Below are 16,795 nucleotides of genomic sequence, written 5' to 3'. Positions count from 1 at the left end.
AATAAACTTTTTGGCCAACCCAATATATCTCCCATTTCCAGAATATGGTAAAAATTTCAAAGACCTTTCACAACTATTTAGTTCATGGATTCTCAGTGATTTTCTGAGTAGGCAGTATATGGATTCCCTGTCCTCTTTTGCTAAGGTACAGGGAGACTTACCTATTCAACATGTAGATAAAAGCAAGGGAGCCTTCCTGTTCCTTGCTGACTACTCTTGGAATTCAATGATCTGTAAGTTTTTCCCATTACTGTACTCAGGGGGGCCTCAAACATTTGAGATACATGTTGTTCCTCCTATAACAATTCTTTACATGCCCACTTTTAATTGATCCCTCATTCACATCTAATGTTTATCTAGAATATAGTTGTTTCAGCTGCAGAAATCCAGATTTTAGCTCTGTTGTCTGAGCATTCTGCTAAAATTATCCTACCAAATAGACAAAAAAACAAAACTTTATGAACCAAGAAAAGGTCCTCTAACAAGTTGTGTCATATGTTACTCATTGAGGAATATTGCAAAAACACTACTTCTCACCATATTTGTAAATCAAAAACACATGAGTGTAACCTGTACTACCATAGGGAAAATTGCTCTGTTGGAAGGTTTGGCCCCTGACTTTTGAAATATGAACCCATCAGGGGAATTTCAACTTTTTTTTTTTTTTGTATTCATAGATAAGCTTTATTTCAATGTTTACATAAAAATGAGTTGATGTCGAACAGGAAAAGGTTTTTACAAAGGGTTAAAATTTATCAAACAACAGAACTTGGTCCTTCCCTTTAGTTTGAATTCAGTTGGCTGACGCATCGTTATTAGTATCCACCCTCACTAATCATTTTCATCACACACAGTATCTAAACGTCTTCAGGTGGCACTTCCTATTTCCCTGGAAGTCTCTTAAACTGCTTTCAGTTACAAGAGAAGGGCAAGGATTTTATTGGCTCATACTCTACTCCACTGGAGGCAAAGATACATCCCTCAATTCTCTTGTTTAAATTGTGGTTGTTGGCAAAGGGTCCAAATGAAGAATTTAATGCTAACACACAAAGAACATAGTATAATCTATGTATAACAGTAACTTTGCTTCAAATTTTTTTCATTAAGAATAATTTTTATTCTCTTTCCACAAGGAAGTTATAAAAATACCTGTAAAAACATTGAAAAGGCTCTTTAAAATCCTGGAATGAAAAATTCTGAAGTATAAATTATGATACATTGTCTATGATTTGCAAATAAAGAATAAAATAAATTCTACAAGTTGGAATTTCTGAATGATTTTGGCAGGAATTTACCAGAAGGAGCCAGAACATCAAACCTTAACAATTTTCTATTTTCATCCCAATTGAGTTTTTGAAAAGCTGTATAATCTGTTGACAGGTACAGTCCACATACAAACTTGCTTCTGCCGTTAATGATGAAGTCAATCTGAAGACAGAGATTTGTACGCTGGATGCACCAGGCTCTTCCATGCAACTGACTGGTTTTCTCTTATTTTCCATCATGTTTTAAATAAAAGTAAATATATATATATGGTAAAAAAATTTAAATGGTACAAGAAGATTTAAAATAATCAGTAAATATCCTTTTTGCCTATAACCTAGAAAGTCTGATGTCTTCCAAATCATCAGTCACATGAATAATTTGCAAAGTGAAGTCAACCTTAGAGTCTCTTCATCTGAAAATTATTCTCGGGATTTCTGAAATGTGTTGATTCTCTCATATATTGCCTCTGTTACAGAGGAAAGCCATGCAGTCTTCTTCTAAAAAACAACTAACTACAAAAACAACTCGCACGCTCTGCTTTGAGAGAGCAAGTCCAGGCAACACCTTGTACTCCATGGATCTGGTCCTGGCTACAGGCAGAAGCTCTGGTATCAACCAGAGACTTGGGCGGGTGGCCAGAGCTCAGCCAAGCCCTTCCTGAATGCCTCGGATCCTCCGGGCCAGCTGCACATCCTTCGGGAAGAGCGTGACGCGGCCGGCGTGTAAGGAGAGGAGATAGGCATCCTCAAAGAGATGAACTAGAAATGCTTCTGCCGCCTCTTGTAGGGCCAACAGGGCCTGGGCTTGCCAATTGAAGTCCACACCACGAGTGAATTGAACACATATTTCTCTTGCCAGGCGGCAGAAGGGGCTCTTTCTTAACAGCAGGTGTGTGGTCTTCTGAAGAGTTCGGATCTCCTTCAGGACTGTATGTCTCCGGCGAGCAAGTGGACGGGAGGACGTGCCTAAGGACGGGGCCGGCCGGGGGGCGGCGGGAGCCGGGCTCGCGGGGCGCCTCCTTGGTGTTTCGGGCTTGCGTTTCTGGCGGCGGGGGCCCATGGCGGGCGCGCAGGGCTGGAGCCCTGCGGCTCCTTCTAGATCTTCCGGAATTTCAACTTAAGCTGGATTCAGCTCATTATTCTCTTGCCCCTCATGTGCCATTAGAGAAGCTGATTTTAGAAAATTAATCCATACATATTAAGCAGCACACTGGACACCAAATAGCATCATGGAGATAGCACTAGTGACCTGGGTTCTTATCCCAGCATTGCCATTTGCTGACTGAGTGATTATAGGTTAGTAACTCTTACTTTCTCTGAGTCTACATGTCTGCCCTTGTGAAAAGAGAATGATGATAATCCCAGGCTCTGTGAGAATCTAGTCAAAGTAGGATGGCTGGGGTTTGGGGAAATGGGGAGATATTGCTAAAGGGGTACAAAGTTTCAGTGATGCAGGATGAATAAATTCTAGAGACAATATATAGCATGGTGGCTCTAGTTAATAATACCATATTGTACACTTGAGATTTGCTAAGAAGATAGATCTTAAGTATTCTCACCACATGTGCACACACACACACACACACACACACACAATGGTAGCTGTGTGAGGTGATGGATATGTTCATTAGCATTATTGTAGAGGTTATTTTACAATGTTTATGTATATCAAAATATCAAGCTGTACACTGTAAACATATACAATTGTTAGTTGTCAACTATACCTCGATAAAGCTAGAAAAATTATATGAAAATGACTTTAAACTCTAAGTATAAAAGGCAATAGATTTTTGTTATTGTCACCTATATTATAAACTCTATTCAGTAACCAAAGCATAGCACTTTTTAAAAAGATAATTAAAGATCATTTGCTTTCATGTCAATTAAAAAATGCTTAAGAGACTTACAATAGCCATAAAGACTTTTATAACTCCTCTATAAAACCCTTCACATTCACTATTTGGCATGAATCAATATGGTTATCTACCTGTCAATTTTTCTTATTCTTGAACACAGAATGTGAGCAGTCTGTTTTATGACTGACTCAGAATGTACTAAGCTAATCGATATATCCAGTGATAACAGGATGATTTGGAACACACGGAACAAAAGCTTATCACTTTACTGCATACTGAATCTGTCAAAATATTTTCCTAGAAGTAATGTGAAAATAGAAGTTCTCCATCTTTCATTATGTTAGTGGGTGGTGACAAAAGTATTAGCAGGCTATTTCCTGAGTGTACAGTTTGGTGTTTTCCAGTGAAATGCAGCCTATAATTGTTTTATTATTTTTTTTCTTTAAAAAAAATGAGTTGAAATATACTAATAATCCAGGAGGAATTGGCATCCAACCCCAAAAGAAGATCCAATTCTTGTTTGCCTGTATTGACATAGTCTTCAAAATCTCCCAAGTGTTCTGAAGGATGGTAGTGAGCGGCAGGCAGGCAGGCCTCACACCCTCCATGTCATTCTGAGGCACATGCTCTTAGAGGGTAGGTGGGAGGGAGGCAATGGCTGAAGGAAATTTACAAACAAGGTGGCCTTCACCTTAACCACAAAGGAGAAGCATATCCTAAGAGATGTACAGCTAGAAGAAACCTCACAGATGAGCTAATCTAAACACCCCCAATAACAAGAGGCCTACACTGGTAAAATCACTCAAGTTCACCAAGCAAGTCCAGGCTAGAATAGGAACCACAACTCAGCAAACCTCATTCAAACTATACTTTGTGATACACCACACATTCATCCCCATAATACTTACTTCCAGTTAGCTCACAAAGAATTAATACAAGTACTAATAAATCATGATGTTTTATCATTATTAGTGATGATTTAAATTGGCATAGTATAAAAATTAAAGGTTTTTTTCATATTAAGAATAAATCGATCTTTCCAACTGGAAAAAAAATGTTCAAAGTGACAAGGGATTTACAAGCACAGAACTCCAAGATCATTGCATTGAACCAAATCATTGAAATTAATTTAAAAAAAATGGAATGTTGAAATAGCTAACTTGGTTCTGGGATGCTAATGGTGGAGTCAGTTACATACAGCCTTAGAAAAGAAATATATATATATATGCTAAAGAAGAGGACTTGAGGAAATGAGAAGGGAAAAAAAAAGAGAGTTAGGTATTTACATAATCTTTAGGAAGCCAAAGTTGACCTCTCTTCCTGAGTTTGGCTAGAGAGAATGAAGGGAGATGGGCTAACAGAGGACAAGGGAGAAGAGTGGTTTAGACCAACCATTTCAGCACGACTTTAGAGCCTCCAGAAAGCATGTGAGGAAACCGATGCCCACAGAACAAGAAATGTGATGTGCTTTCAGGTAATGGAATGGAGAACACAGTAGCTCAGAAATAACTGCTCAAGTCGGTGACAGTGACTGGCCTGAGTTCCTAGGTCAGCCCCCATGAAGCCACTGGGATAATGGAGCTTCAAGTCCAGCATCATAGTCTGGATGCCACATCGCCCAGGCATTCTAGACATTACCAACTCTGGCTTTCTGAGCTCTGTCTCACTCTGGTCCCAACCCGCAGTTGCAGACACAGCAGTCTATCATCAGAATATACCTCGCATGTTCTTATCTTTTTTTTTTACCTGCAAGTCTCTCCACCCATCACTCATTTGCATACAAGTGAACTGTTCTGCCCTCCAGATCCCTCTTCATCTATTGTGATTCCACCCAGTATTCAAGGTCAAGTTCAAAATCTATCTTGCTTTGTAAATTTGTATCATCTTTTTAGATTTTGTATATAAGTGATATCATATGATATTTGTCTTTCTGTCTGACTTCACTAAAGAGAAACAGACTCACAGACTTTGAAAACATTTATGGTTACCAAAGGGGGAAGGGGAGTAAGGAAAACTTAGGATCTTGGTATTACCATATAGACACTGCTGCTGCGTCACTTCAATCATGTCCGACTCTGTGCGACCCCATGGACAGCAGCCCACCAGGCTCCTCCATCCCTGGGATTCTCCAGGCAAGAACACTGGAGTGGGTTGCCATTTCCTTCTCCAATGCATGAAAGTGAAAAGTGAAAGTGAAGTCGCTCAGTCGTGTCCAACTCTTCTTGACCTCATGGACTACAGCCTACCAGGCTCATCCGTCCATGGGATTTTCCAGACAAGAGTACTGGAGGAGGGTGCCATTGCCTTCTCTCACTATTATATATATAAAAAAAGATAATCAACAAGGACTTACTGTATAGCAAGCTTTACTCAATATTCTATAATAGGAATATAAGGGAAAAGAATCTGTAAAAGAATACATATATGTATATGTATAACTGAATCACTTTGCTGTACACCTGAAACTAACACAACATTGTAAATCAACTCTACTCCAATATAAAATAAAAAATTAAATTAAAACCTCTATCTTGCATTCCATCTCTGTGAAACCTTCCAGGGTTACTTCTATGCATCACTTTCTGGTGAGACAGCTTTATGAATGTGAGGAGGGTCTCAGCCACCCCTCCCCAAAACATCTTTTTGAATTATTGAAATATGACAATCTTAATTAAATCCTCTCCTAGCAGCTCTGACCTCTCCATCACAAAGAATGTGAGGCTCCAAGTCCTACTTCCATTATTGACTATTCTTTTCAGATGCTCAGTGAAGGTCACTTCATTCAGCTTAGGGGGACACTAAAGTTGAGGCAGGGGCAGATAAAGAGGTGTGGTAAGGAAAAGGAATTTTAATCCCAATGAGATCAAGAAATTGGAAGAGTTAGTCCAAAGCATAAAGAAAAAAGTAACCACTAGATAATGGACTGGCAGAGAATATACAAAGCTTTCTGGTTCTTATACTTCAATGGAATAAATCTGAAGGTCAAAGTCTCTGCTGGCACCCTTGAAATGTGAGGCCTTTCCAAGGTGTCTCCATTTTTTACCAATGAGGTGGGAATTACACCAGTTACAGTCATAGACTGAATACTATCTTATTTCCATAAGAATGGACAAAGAAATAAATTCACAATGTATATCAAGTAAAGAAATGCTTAGCATGGCTTGCACACAGCAGCTAAATGGCCTTCCATTCTTTGAAGGATCTGCCTCAGTGGTTTCTGTGTAGCTGCTCGGATGCAACCAGTACACGAATGGTAAGTTCCCAGCATTCTCTATTGTTCTCGCATGAGGGACCTGAGCTTCCTATTCACTTACAATAAATAAAGCTAATTACCCCCCAGTGTTCACTGCATCTGATATAAAACAAAGCAAGCGCAGTCACAACTGTGAACAATAACTTTTCAGCTGGTTGACAAAGCTAGCCACTAAAATAAGCTAAAGCCAAATCCCATTATTCATATCAGTTTCGTTCAACTTTTCTAAAGGCTTCCAATTTGGAGGCAGTTGGAGCCTCAGATAGTTTTAGGTCACAGCCAAGAGCACCTTGGAGGGCAAATGATCCTTTATGGTGATGACACTCTACACATTCTTACTGTACTTCTGAAAGCCTATTGAGCTAGGATGAAAATGCTTAATGTGTCACTGATCCTTCCATTTGCATGGAATTATTTACGTCCCAAAAGATACTAATAACACATTGTACCAAAATGCAAAACTATCTACACCAGATTTTTTTTAATCATAATGAAAAAAGAAGCAAAACATCTGTAGTTAAACCAGGCATAACGTTACATTTATTAGCAAATTCATTTCCTAATAAAACACCACCTGCGAGCAACCCTCAGTTTCCACTTGATATAAATAGGTCTTTTACTATTTTCAGATGTAGTTCCCCAAAAATTCTTCTAAGTGCAACTGCAGAACAGTTTTTTTTTTTCTTTTGGTTGCCTGGAATGATAATAGATTGTTTTTAAATATGTCATTTCTTTAAAAAGCATGATTCAATTGAAATGCTGACCTTTGGCAATAAAGTGGGTTGGATTTTATTAGTATTTATTAATATCATTATTATCAACACAGAAATTATAAGAAGGAAGGAAACTTTCAAGGATGGAAACTAAAATGTCCCCACTATATAAATAAGTATAGACACAGCAACAAATATGAGCACACACGCATGTACATTTAATTTCAGTAATCGTTTCTGGTCTCTCAACACACTAATATCATCATATCTGCTTATTTGTATATCTTAGAATGTCTCTTTTTCCTGATGATTCAACCCCTTACTGCAGCCAAATGCACTTCACAAACACACATCAGCCTCCTAGCAAGAGCCAGGAAAACTCAAAGAAATATCATGACCTCTCTATGGACAAGCTTTTTCAGTAATAATTCAAAATAATGCTACAAGTCATCAAAGATGGCTACTTTGACTAGGGACTCAGAACCTCACGCTTGGAACTCTTGGCGCCAGGAACTGGGGCTGAATTCTAATGGTAAGTGCTTTTGAAAAGTGCATCAAGATTTAATAGGATGAATTTCCAGACTTGGTCAGAGTTTTAGCCACATCAATTCCATTAGGTTCAAAGCTCCATAAGGCCCCACCCTGTCTATATTGCTGCCCATGTTTTAATCTACACCCTTCTAAATTGTCTCTTAGGCTAGCTAGCTTCTCATTCCCTTTCTGCCTATTTTTGGTTTCCACACTGCCCTTGAAGCCTGTATATTCTCCTAACCTTAGGGGCCCAAGCTTTTCTCCAGCCCTCCCTCAAGTCCTTCCTAGAGACCCATATTATGCGTGCACACAGGCTGCTCCTGGGTCATCATCTCTAGAGCAGATGACAGCTCAGACTCTTTTTGGAAATGTACATCTAGTTGGTGTACCTGAGCACTGAGCGAAAACACTGGGTTTCTTCCATATCTGGGACAACTGTGTTGTGAATGTGTAAGAGAGAAGATTACACTGGAGTGGATCTCACTGTTTCTGTGCCTCTTGTTCTGTCAGTGAGGTGTTGATACATGCTGCCAGCTCTTGATGGGCCAGTGCTATTATTTCCAAACTAGTCCTTAGTCACGGAACTGCCATGTAAAGAGGGAACAGCAGCAGATACCAGGACAAGAGAAGGGGCAAGAATGGGAGGGGCAGCCTCCCATTAGATGCCCCTTCTTTCAAAGTAGGTTGCTTTCTGCCTTTTAAGTATCACACTCCTGTATTAAGTCATCCAGGGAAAATGAAGATTAGGATTTCCAAATGACCATGCAGGACAAGAGCAAAGTAAGGCACAGGCAGTCTGGGTGAAACTAAGGAAATATATCCGAGGATGGATTTTCTAGCAAAGGTTTACCTTTGTCCGCATATTTGATTAACACTGTGGTTTAGAAAATGTAATCAAGTAACCATTTTTGAAGTTCATTCATTCAACAAACATTTATTGAGTATCTACTATGTGTCAGGTGTTTGCTAGGCACTTGGGACACAGAAAAGAAATGAGATATTCCTTGTCCTCAGGGAGCTCACAGTCTAATAGAAGAGACAGACACATAAATGAATAACTACAATACAATGAGAGAAGAGCCAAAGTGTATAGAAGGCGCTTGGGTGAGCCCAGAGAAAGGAGCTTGTCCTTAAGCCTGGTGGCATCAGTGAAGCATTTATGAAGATAGTGATGACCGAGTAGACTTGAAGAAGAAATAAGACTTCACTGGGAAGATTGAGGAGCAAAGGGAGAGACAGTCTAGGTTGAGTAGACAGCAAGCACAAAAGCAAGGAAGTGTGACAAAGCATGCCATGATGGGGAGCCACAAGTCTCTCTGCATGGCCAAGATCTCATCTTCATATGACGAAGTGGTGAGATATGAGATCAGGTAAGGAGTATGAAATCACAGAGTGAAGAGCACTGAATGTGGGACTAAGAAATTGGACTTTTTCCTGGAAACAATGAGAAGACATGGAAGACTCCAAGGGAGGGAGTGACATGATCAGATCTTCCCATCAGATCAGCCTAAATGGAGAATGGTTTAAAAGAGAGGTGAGACTAGAAGGGGGGACACCAGACAGGAGATGGCCTAGGCAAGAGATACTCACAGGAGCTTGGAAGGTGGTGAGGGTGAAGAGGTCACAGACTGGAGAGATACTTGACAAGACGTGATGAGGGATGAGAAAGCCTTCCTCAGCGATCAATGAAAGAAATAGAAGAAAACAATAGAATAGGAAAGACTAGAGATCTCTTCAATAAAATTAGAGATACCAAGGGAATATTTCACACAAAGACGGGCTCAATAAAGGACAGAAATGGTATGGACCTAACAGAAGCAGAAGATATTAAGAAGAGGTGGCAAGAATACATGGAAGAATGGAACAGAAAAGATCTTCATGACCCAGATAATCACGATGGTGTGATCACTCACCTAAGCCAGACATCCTGGAATGTGAAGTCAAGTGGGCCATCATTATGAACAAAGCTAGTGGAGGTGATGGAATTCCAGTTGAGCTATCTCAAATCCTAAAAGATGATGCTGTGAAAGTGTTGTACTCAATATGCCAGCAAATTTGGAAAACTCAGCAGTGGCCACAGGACTGGAAAAGGTCAGTTTTCATTCCAATCCCTAAGAAAAGCAATGTCAAAGAATACTCAAACTACCACACAATTGCACTCATCTCACACACTAGTAAAGTAATGCTCAAAATTCTCTAAGCCAGGCTTCAGTAATACGTGAACCGTGAACTTCCAGATGTTCAAGCTGGTTTTACAAAAGGCAGAGGAACCAGAGATCAAATTGCCAACATCCATTGGATCATGGAAAAAGCAAGAGAATTCCAGAAAAGCATCTACTTCTGCTTTATTGACTATGCCAAAGCCTTTGACTATGTGGATCACAATACACTGTGGAAAATTCTGAAAGAGATGGGAATACCAGCCACCTGACCTGCCTCTTGAGAAATCTGTATGCAGGTCAGGAAGCAACAGTTAGAACTGGACATGGAACAACAGACTGGTTCCAAATAGGAAAAGGAGCACATCAAGGCTGTATATTGTCACCCTGCTTATTTAACGTATATGCAGATTATATCATGAGAAACGCTGGGCTGGATGAAGCATAAGCTAGAATCAAGATTGCTGGGAGAAATATCAATAACCTCAGATATGCAGATGACACCACCCTTATGGCAGAAACTGAAGAAAAACTAAAGTGCCTCTTGATGAAAGTGAAAGAGGAGAGTGAAAAAGTTGGCTTAAAGCTCAACATTCAGAAAACTAGGATCATGGCATCTGGCCCCATCACTTCATGGCAAATAGGTGGGGAAAGAGTGTCAGACTTTATTTTTTTGGGCTCCAAAATTACTGCAGATGGTGATTGCAGCCATGAAATTAAAAGACGCTTACTCCTTGGAAGGAAAGTTATGACCAACCTAGACAGCATATTAAAAAGCAGAGACATTATTTTGCCAACAAAGGTCCATCTAGTCAAAGCTATGGTTTTTCCAATAATCATATATGGATGTGAGAGTTGGACTATAAAGAAAGCTGAGCACCAAAGAATTGATGCTTTTGAACTGTGGTGCTGGAGAAGACTCTTAAGAGTCCCTTGGACTGCAGAGAAATCCAACCAGTCCATCCTAAAGGAGATGAGTCCTGGGTGTTCATTGGAAAGACTGATGCTGAAGCTGAAACTCCAATACTTTGGCCACCTGATGCGAAGAACTGACTCATTGGAAAAGACCCTGATGCTGGGAAAGACTGAAGATGAGAGGAGAAGGGGACAAGAGGATGAGATGTTTGGATGGTATCACTGACTCAATGAACATGAGTTTGAGTAAACTCCGGAAGTTGGTGATGGACAAGGAGGCCTGGAGTGCTGCAGTTCATGGGGTTGCAAAGAGTCAGACACGACTAAGCGACTGAACTGAACTAACTGAACTGATGAGGCATGATGATACAAACAGCAGAACTGTCTGAGAAATGAAACAATACTCTAAACATGCATCCAGAAAATACAGCCAACAGCCCCAGTCCTCCCACCCCTTGGGTGCCCATCATCCCACGCAATCAGTGCATCTGCTGAGCATGAATAAAGGAAGAAGAGCTGGAGGGCACATAGGGTCAGACTTCTCTAATTCAGACACCACTAACTTGGACTCTGTGACAAATCAGACACACTGTGACTCCTAGCGAGTGAGAATTTCAACCTACTTTCTTCCTCTGTGTCTTTTCAAGCCTTTCGTCACCAGTAAAAGCAGAGGTTTCTTCCAATCAAGCGCTTGAGATGCAGTAGACAGCTGCTTACATGGTGGCCTCTGAGGGGCACCCAATCTCTACCCCCCACCCAGGGAGCATAAGGCCTGGGATCCAATCATTAGCGATTCATTCCTCTGGGAAAGGTTTTTGTCCCCCTGGACTTCCCTTTTATAAGGCAATGCTTCCTGAGATAGGTAAAATTGTTAGTCATTCTAAACCCAGTGGGATTTTGGTTGAGGATCATGCTTTTGGCTTTGACAGAAGGGATCAAGGTAATACAAGAGGGTTAGGTAGGCACTTGAAGAAGGTGATGCAGAAGGTAAGACTGAGGGATACGGAAGTTAATATTAAGGTCTCGCCATGGAACAGCCCTGCAAGTGCTCAAGAAACTATGGTTCTTAAAGAATGCCTTACACTTCTGTTTCCAGAAAATCACACTTTCACATCCTTGTACCTTAAGAAACTTCTACATTTTATGTTTCTGATATGCTATCTGTTAGTGAAGGCCTAGGGTGACCCACTATCTTTTCATGTATCTCATCCTGCTTAAGACCAATGAAAATCTCCAATGTGATTCATTTATACGTAATATTACTACAAATGCTGTCTCTGAAACTATTTTATAACTCCAACTTTTCATTCACTCAGACAGACCTTGTCTTTTATCATTCCAAATTATGGAGATTTAGCTGTATTTGCAGAGTGTAAATAGATCAAGTCACAAGCAACAGAAGATCAAGACTCTGACCTTGAAGAGTCTCATCTACAGCTCCAGAAGGTAAATAAGAGCTGCTTGGGAAGCCCTGATTATAGAGGTTAGAGCAATGAACTAAAAAAAATAAATAAGAAGAAATGAAACAAAGCAAAACTTTAAAAATTACTTACTTCACTTGTTTGAAGAATCGTGAACTTTGGCTGTTTAGTCTTTGAACTGGGTGCACTGGGTTTGCCATCCAAGAGTGATCCAAACGACAGATTCCCAAAGCTGTTGTCAAATTCAATCGAAGGTTTCAGTGTGGGAGAGATGTCCGGGGCCTGGTCCTGACCATCCATGGGTCGGACATAGGCGGTTGGTTTTTGCTGCCCCATGCTTGTTTTGCAGTAAAGCCCTGGTGGGAAGTTTTGAACCGAAAGGCCACTGCTGGGAGCTAATAGAGACGAGGCAACTAGGGGAGATCCAGGCGCTTGCACTGTAAATTCCGCTGCTTCTGGTGAGTTGGACTGATAGATTTCTTTGAAAGTATCCCCTCCACTGGACTTGAGAGTATTGTCTTCCTTTGCCAGTGGGTTTGATTCTTCAACTGCTCCAACCTGAGGCTGTTCAGCTGGGTAGACAAAGAAGTCTTCCAATCTGGCTGGGGGCTGGTCTGGGGTTGGCGGCTGCATCTTGTTGGGCTGACTAGTGACTTGGCTGGCTGCTACAATGCTAGTGTTCTGACTATCTCGTGACCAGTCAGGTTTTGACTTCCGGTTGCTGTGTATTAGAGTTGAATTCAGTATCACGACAGAAGGTGGAGGCATTGGCGCCGAGGAGTGAGTGTTGTCCTGCTGGTGCACTGGGACCATTCGGTGCTTTTGTTCTGGAAAAAAGCTGGGTTCATTTTTGTTGGTGGGAGTCTGGGGCATGGAATTCTTTGGGATTCCCACTAGATGATTCTGATTAGAATGGTTAGTTAGCAAATCCTTCATTTCATCGTAATTTCCCAGCGTGTTCTGGACTCGGTTCGCGAGTGCATCACCTTTGTTTGTCTAAAATAACAAAAAGATGGGGGTGGGAGGAGAGAGAATGAATAGGTTTGTGTTTCCTACTGTTCATGTTTCAAACCGATGTCCTAAGTAGACTAACATATAGGGTTCTTTAAAATTCTCATGCTGCCATAGAATTTCATACTTCTCATGTTCAATGTAAGAAAAAAAATCAATAACACTATTGAAAGAGCCTCTTGGAATGAACTGTGTGATGAATGTCTATATACTCCCTGGCCTGTTCTTAAATATGCTCATGGGGTGGGGGAGAGTTTTAAATTATGTTGCTTATGAATTTTATTAGCAAAATAACTTATTTTAGGTCCAATGAGTTGAACTGCTACATGCTACACTTTAACAACTTCCACTTACTGATCATTGGAATTATAATAGAATGTTCAATTAATATTTGTTCTTGACATATAATGTAGCCCTTTGTGCTACATTATACCATGAAAATTCTTAGCCCTTTGGATAAGGAAGTCAATTAAACTGTGCTATCATGGCTATGTTCAGTTTAGAAAAGGCATGGGCTTAAACAATAACAAATTGAGCTAACTTATGACTAAAGTGAATCCAATTCCTTTTAATCAAAGAGTGTGTAAATTATTGGTGTCTGCCTACATATTCTGGGGACAACCATGTTTACATATTGGTGATTCATACTCGTTTACTTTGAAATGGTGCAATTGTTCATCAACAGTGACTCAAGCTCGCCTGTGTCTTTTCAAGGGTTTAGAAAAATTTATTCAAGAATTTAAGCTGTTGTTTAAATTAAAACAAAGTTAAATTTTAAAGTGAGGCTGGCAACTACATCATTCTATGGACAACACCACCTACCAAAGTGGTTGTGATTGTTTTTTTAAATAATTAAGATTTCCATGAGCTTTTGTAACATAGTAAAGAATAGCTTTCATAGCTAAAAAGTGGAGCTCCATATACTTGGAAATGACTGTCAAAAGTTTGGCTCTTCATCTTTGAACATGCCTTTTTATTATTCTCTTTACCTGCCAAAGGTGTTATCAAAACCAGCTGCTGAAGTCAGAAAGGCAAAGGGCTTCTTGCCTAGGCTGCACTACCATTGCAATGAAGGAAAGCTGCTTGCATCTGTGGAGCCATCTGGCAGCAGGGCCAGTGCATGGGGAAAATGCCCACCCTGGTAGTCTCCTTGTCCCAAGGGTCAGATGCATGTTCTCCATGAACAGGAGGGGATGACCTTCTCCTCATTAGTATGACCACCATTGGAGATTGACGTTTAACATATAAGGTTGCTTACTGCCCTTAACAGCTAATGTGGAGCCCAGGAGTATGCCTATTCACACCAGACATCTCAGGCTAAGCCTCAGATGTATGGCTGAGTGCTGTTATCTGTAAATGAAGATGGGAGAGTGTGTGAATAAATAGAGGGTGAAGAGCTGGAAATGAATGAAATCACACAGGGAAAGGAAATGAGGAATGAGAAGATAAGGCTCAGGAGGGAGCCCTGTGGAACATCAACCTTTAAGAGACTAGGAGAAGACCATCCCCTTCTCCAGGGAATCTTCCCGACCCAGGGATCGAACCTGGGTCTCCTGCATTGCAGGCAGATTCTTTACTGTCTGAGCTACCATCACCAGGCTCAGAAGAGGAGGAGCCAGCAAAGGATAATGAGAAAGAGCAACCAGAGAGGGAATCAAGCTGAGAACCTTGGCCTCATTGTTAGCATAACTGCCACAGATTGTATATAGTATTCAACACAGATCACATGGTAAATCATATAGGACACTTTCAAAGAAATGAGGGCATGTACAGAAATATGATTTCAAAGACTAAGGAAAAGTATGCAAAATGTATACTGAGGGCTCTGTGGGGGATGGGAAATTTTAGAAATCAAATAAATACCTGTCAGTTTCAGTTTTCTTATCAAGAACATCTTATACTGCATCACATGCAACCTCGGTGCTGAAGAAGTGATTAAACAATTACAGTTCCAAATAATCTTTACCTGAATAATCACTCCATTTTCAGAAGTGCATTTGAAAGGCCTAATTTAATAAATAAAGGGAGAAATCACTTTTATTCCCTGAAAGTCCCTAGGCTTTTCAATTTTAAAGGCAGAAATTATTTTGCAGCTAAGACAGGAATAAACACATTGTACACAGTGTTCTCCTTCAATGGAGTTGCACAACGAACCAGCTAGGCAGTAGCCAAATCCAGACTCTCTATTCAATCCCTAAATTCAGAACAAAGAGATTTCATCGTTGTGAAGGCCCAGTAGAATTTGATGCACGTTTTTAAACTTGCAGGGTTGTTCTGGTCCCTGAAATAGTTAACCTCTTACGTCAGATGACTGCCTAATAAACACTAATACTTGCTGTCTTCAAAGATGTGACCCAACAAGGGGAAACAAGACCATTTTATTCCTCATTTTAAATGCTTCCATTTTTACTGTCTCCTTTAATGAATAAGATAAGCTTCCTACATTAGACAAAGAGAATTCTATAACCTTTACCTTTTGGTCTTAGCTACCAGGAAGCTCAGTTATTGACCTCTCATTGAAAGTTCATTGAACTTTCGTTGAAAGACAGTTGTACTGGAATAAAAACTTTGCCCCCTGATGTCACAGAGAATGCCATAGTATCTCAAAGTTCTGAAAAGACATTCATTCTCTCTAGGCCAACATCATCAGGACTCAAGAATCTCAAGGCCCACTGGTTTGCCAGTAAGCTAGTCACATCCCTGTTCCTATTTTAGCAGTAAATAAAAGGGACATGTTCATTTTATCTTCAGTGGAGAGATCCTGGTTAGGTTTTAACATCTCTTCAGTTTATTGTTATACTGACCTGGGTTTCTGATGGTTGCTTAGAAATTTTTTTTTTCCATCTCCAGGTTTTAAAATATGCTTGAAATTAGGAGAATTTCTAAGCTGGCCAATGTCTAAAACTGTTGTGTACATGATTAAAATTAGAAGAAAACTGAAAGTTCTGAATAAAATAGAAAATTCACCTCCTACTGTTCAAGGTCTACTACACTTGTGATTTCTCTTCCAGCACAAAACTATGAGCTTTTCGTCAAGACTAGAGACCACCTTTTATTCATCATACCCTCAACACTTAGCACCATGTCTGGTGCATATGAGGTCCTCAGCAAAATGCTGCTAAATTGAACAGAATCAAATAATAATTCATACCCTGTTTATATCAAAAAAAAAGGATTTGCAATGGCTTGGAGTCAAAGGTACATAATTAGAAAAGCAAAAGTTAAGCTAATTTGGTTACTGTGATTGAATATCAGATTGAGCTGCTTGGTAGCTAAAGGCCAACAGGAAATTCTCATAGCATATAGAATTCTCTTTGTCTGATGGCAGGAAGCACATCCTAATTCATTAAATGAAACCCATGTTTGCTGGATACCAACAAGTGAAAAGGGATTCCTCTCACTGGTTTGGTTTGGTTTGGTTACAAGAACCTTTGGGGAAAAAAATAGGTCTTTTTTTCAGTACCAGTTTTACAAGAGATGCAAAGATGTTCCTCACGTTTCCTTATGATGACTAAAAAGCAAGAGCACTGGACTGCTGAAGTCTAACTCAGTGCATGTCTGCAAATGGAGTTAGAGGTCAGGCTCACAGCTCCAAGTGTGGGGCTTTCCTGTACACTAATGGCATAACGGATGAAGCTGGGATAACCTGGGGGAGTGGAAGGAGGTCAGCT

At 40.2% G+C, this 16,795-nt stretch overlaps 2 protein-coding genes across 12 annotated transcripts in view; both read right to left on the bottom strand.

Moving 5' to 3' along the window:
• Positions 1-16,795, bottom strand: part of AFF2 (ALF transcription elongation factor 2) — a 535,938-nt gene that overhangs the window by 344,642 nt on the left and 174,501 nt on the right. For all 11 annotated transcript variants that reach the window (XM_061408662.1, XM_061408665.1, XM_061408666.1 and 8 more), the window contains one exon: positions 12,246-13,109. In XM_061408662.1, coding sequence (XP_061264646.1) covers positions 12,246-13,109 — 864 coding nt within the window. The remainder of the gene's footprint in view (positions 1-12,245; positions 13,110-16,795) is intronic.
• On the bottom strand, positions 654-2,367 carry LOC133242490 (histone H3-like centromeric protein A). The gene has a single exon (XM_061408675.1). It carries the CDS (start codon positions 2,323-2,325, stop codon positions 1,909-1,911), a length of 417 nt encoding a protein of 138 aa, XP_061264659.1. The 5' UTR covers positions 2,326-2,367; the 3' UTR covers positions 654-1,908.

The sequence above is a fragment of the Bos javanicus genome, chromosome X (assembly GCF_032452875.1).
Source record: "Bos javanicus breed banteng chromosome X, ARS-OSU_banteng_1.0, whole genome shotgun sequence".
NCBI classification, from domain to species: Eukaryota; Metazoa; Chordata; class Mammalia; order Artiodactyla; family Bovidae; genus Bos; species Bos javanicus.
Note: the sequence above shows the minus strand (reverse complement) of the source record. Positions and strands in the feature narration are given on the sequence as shown.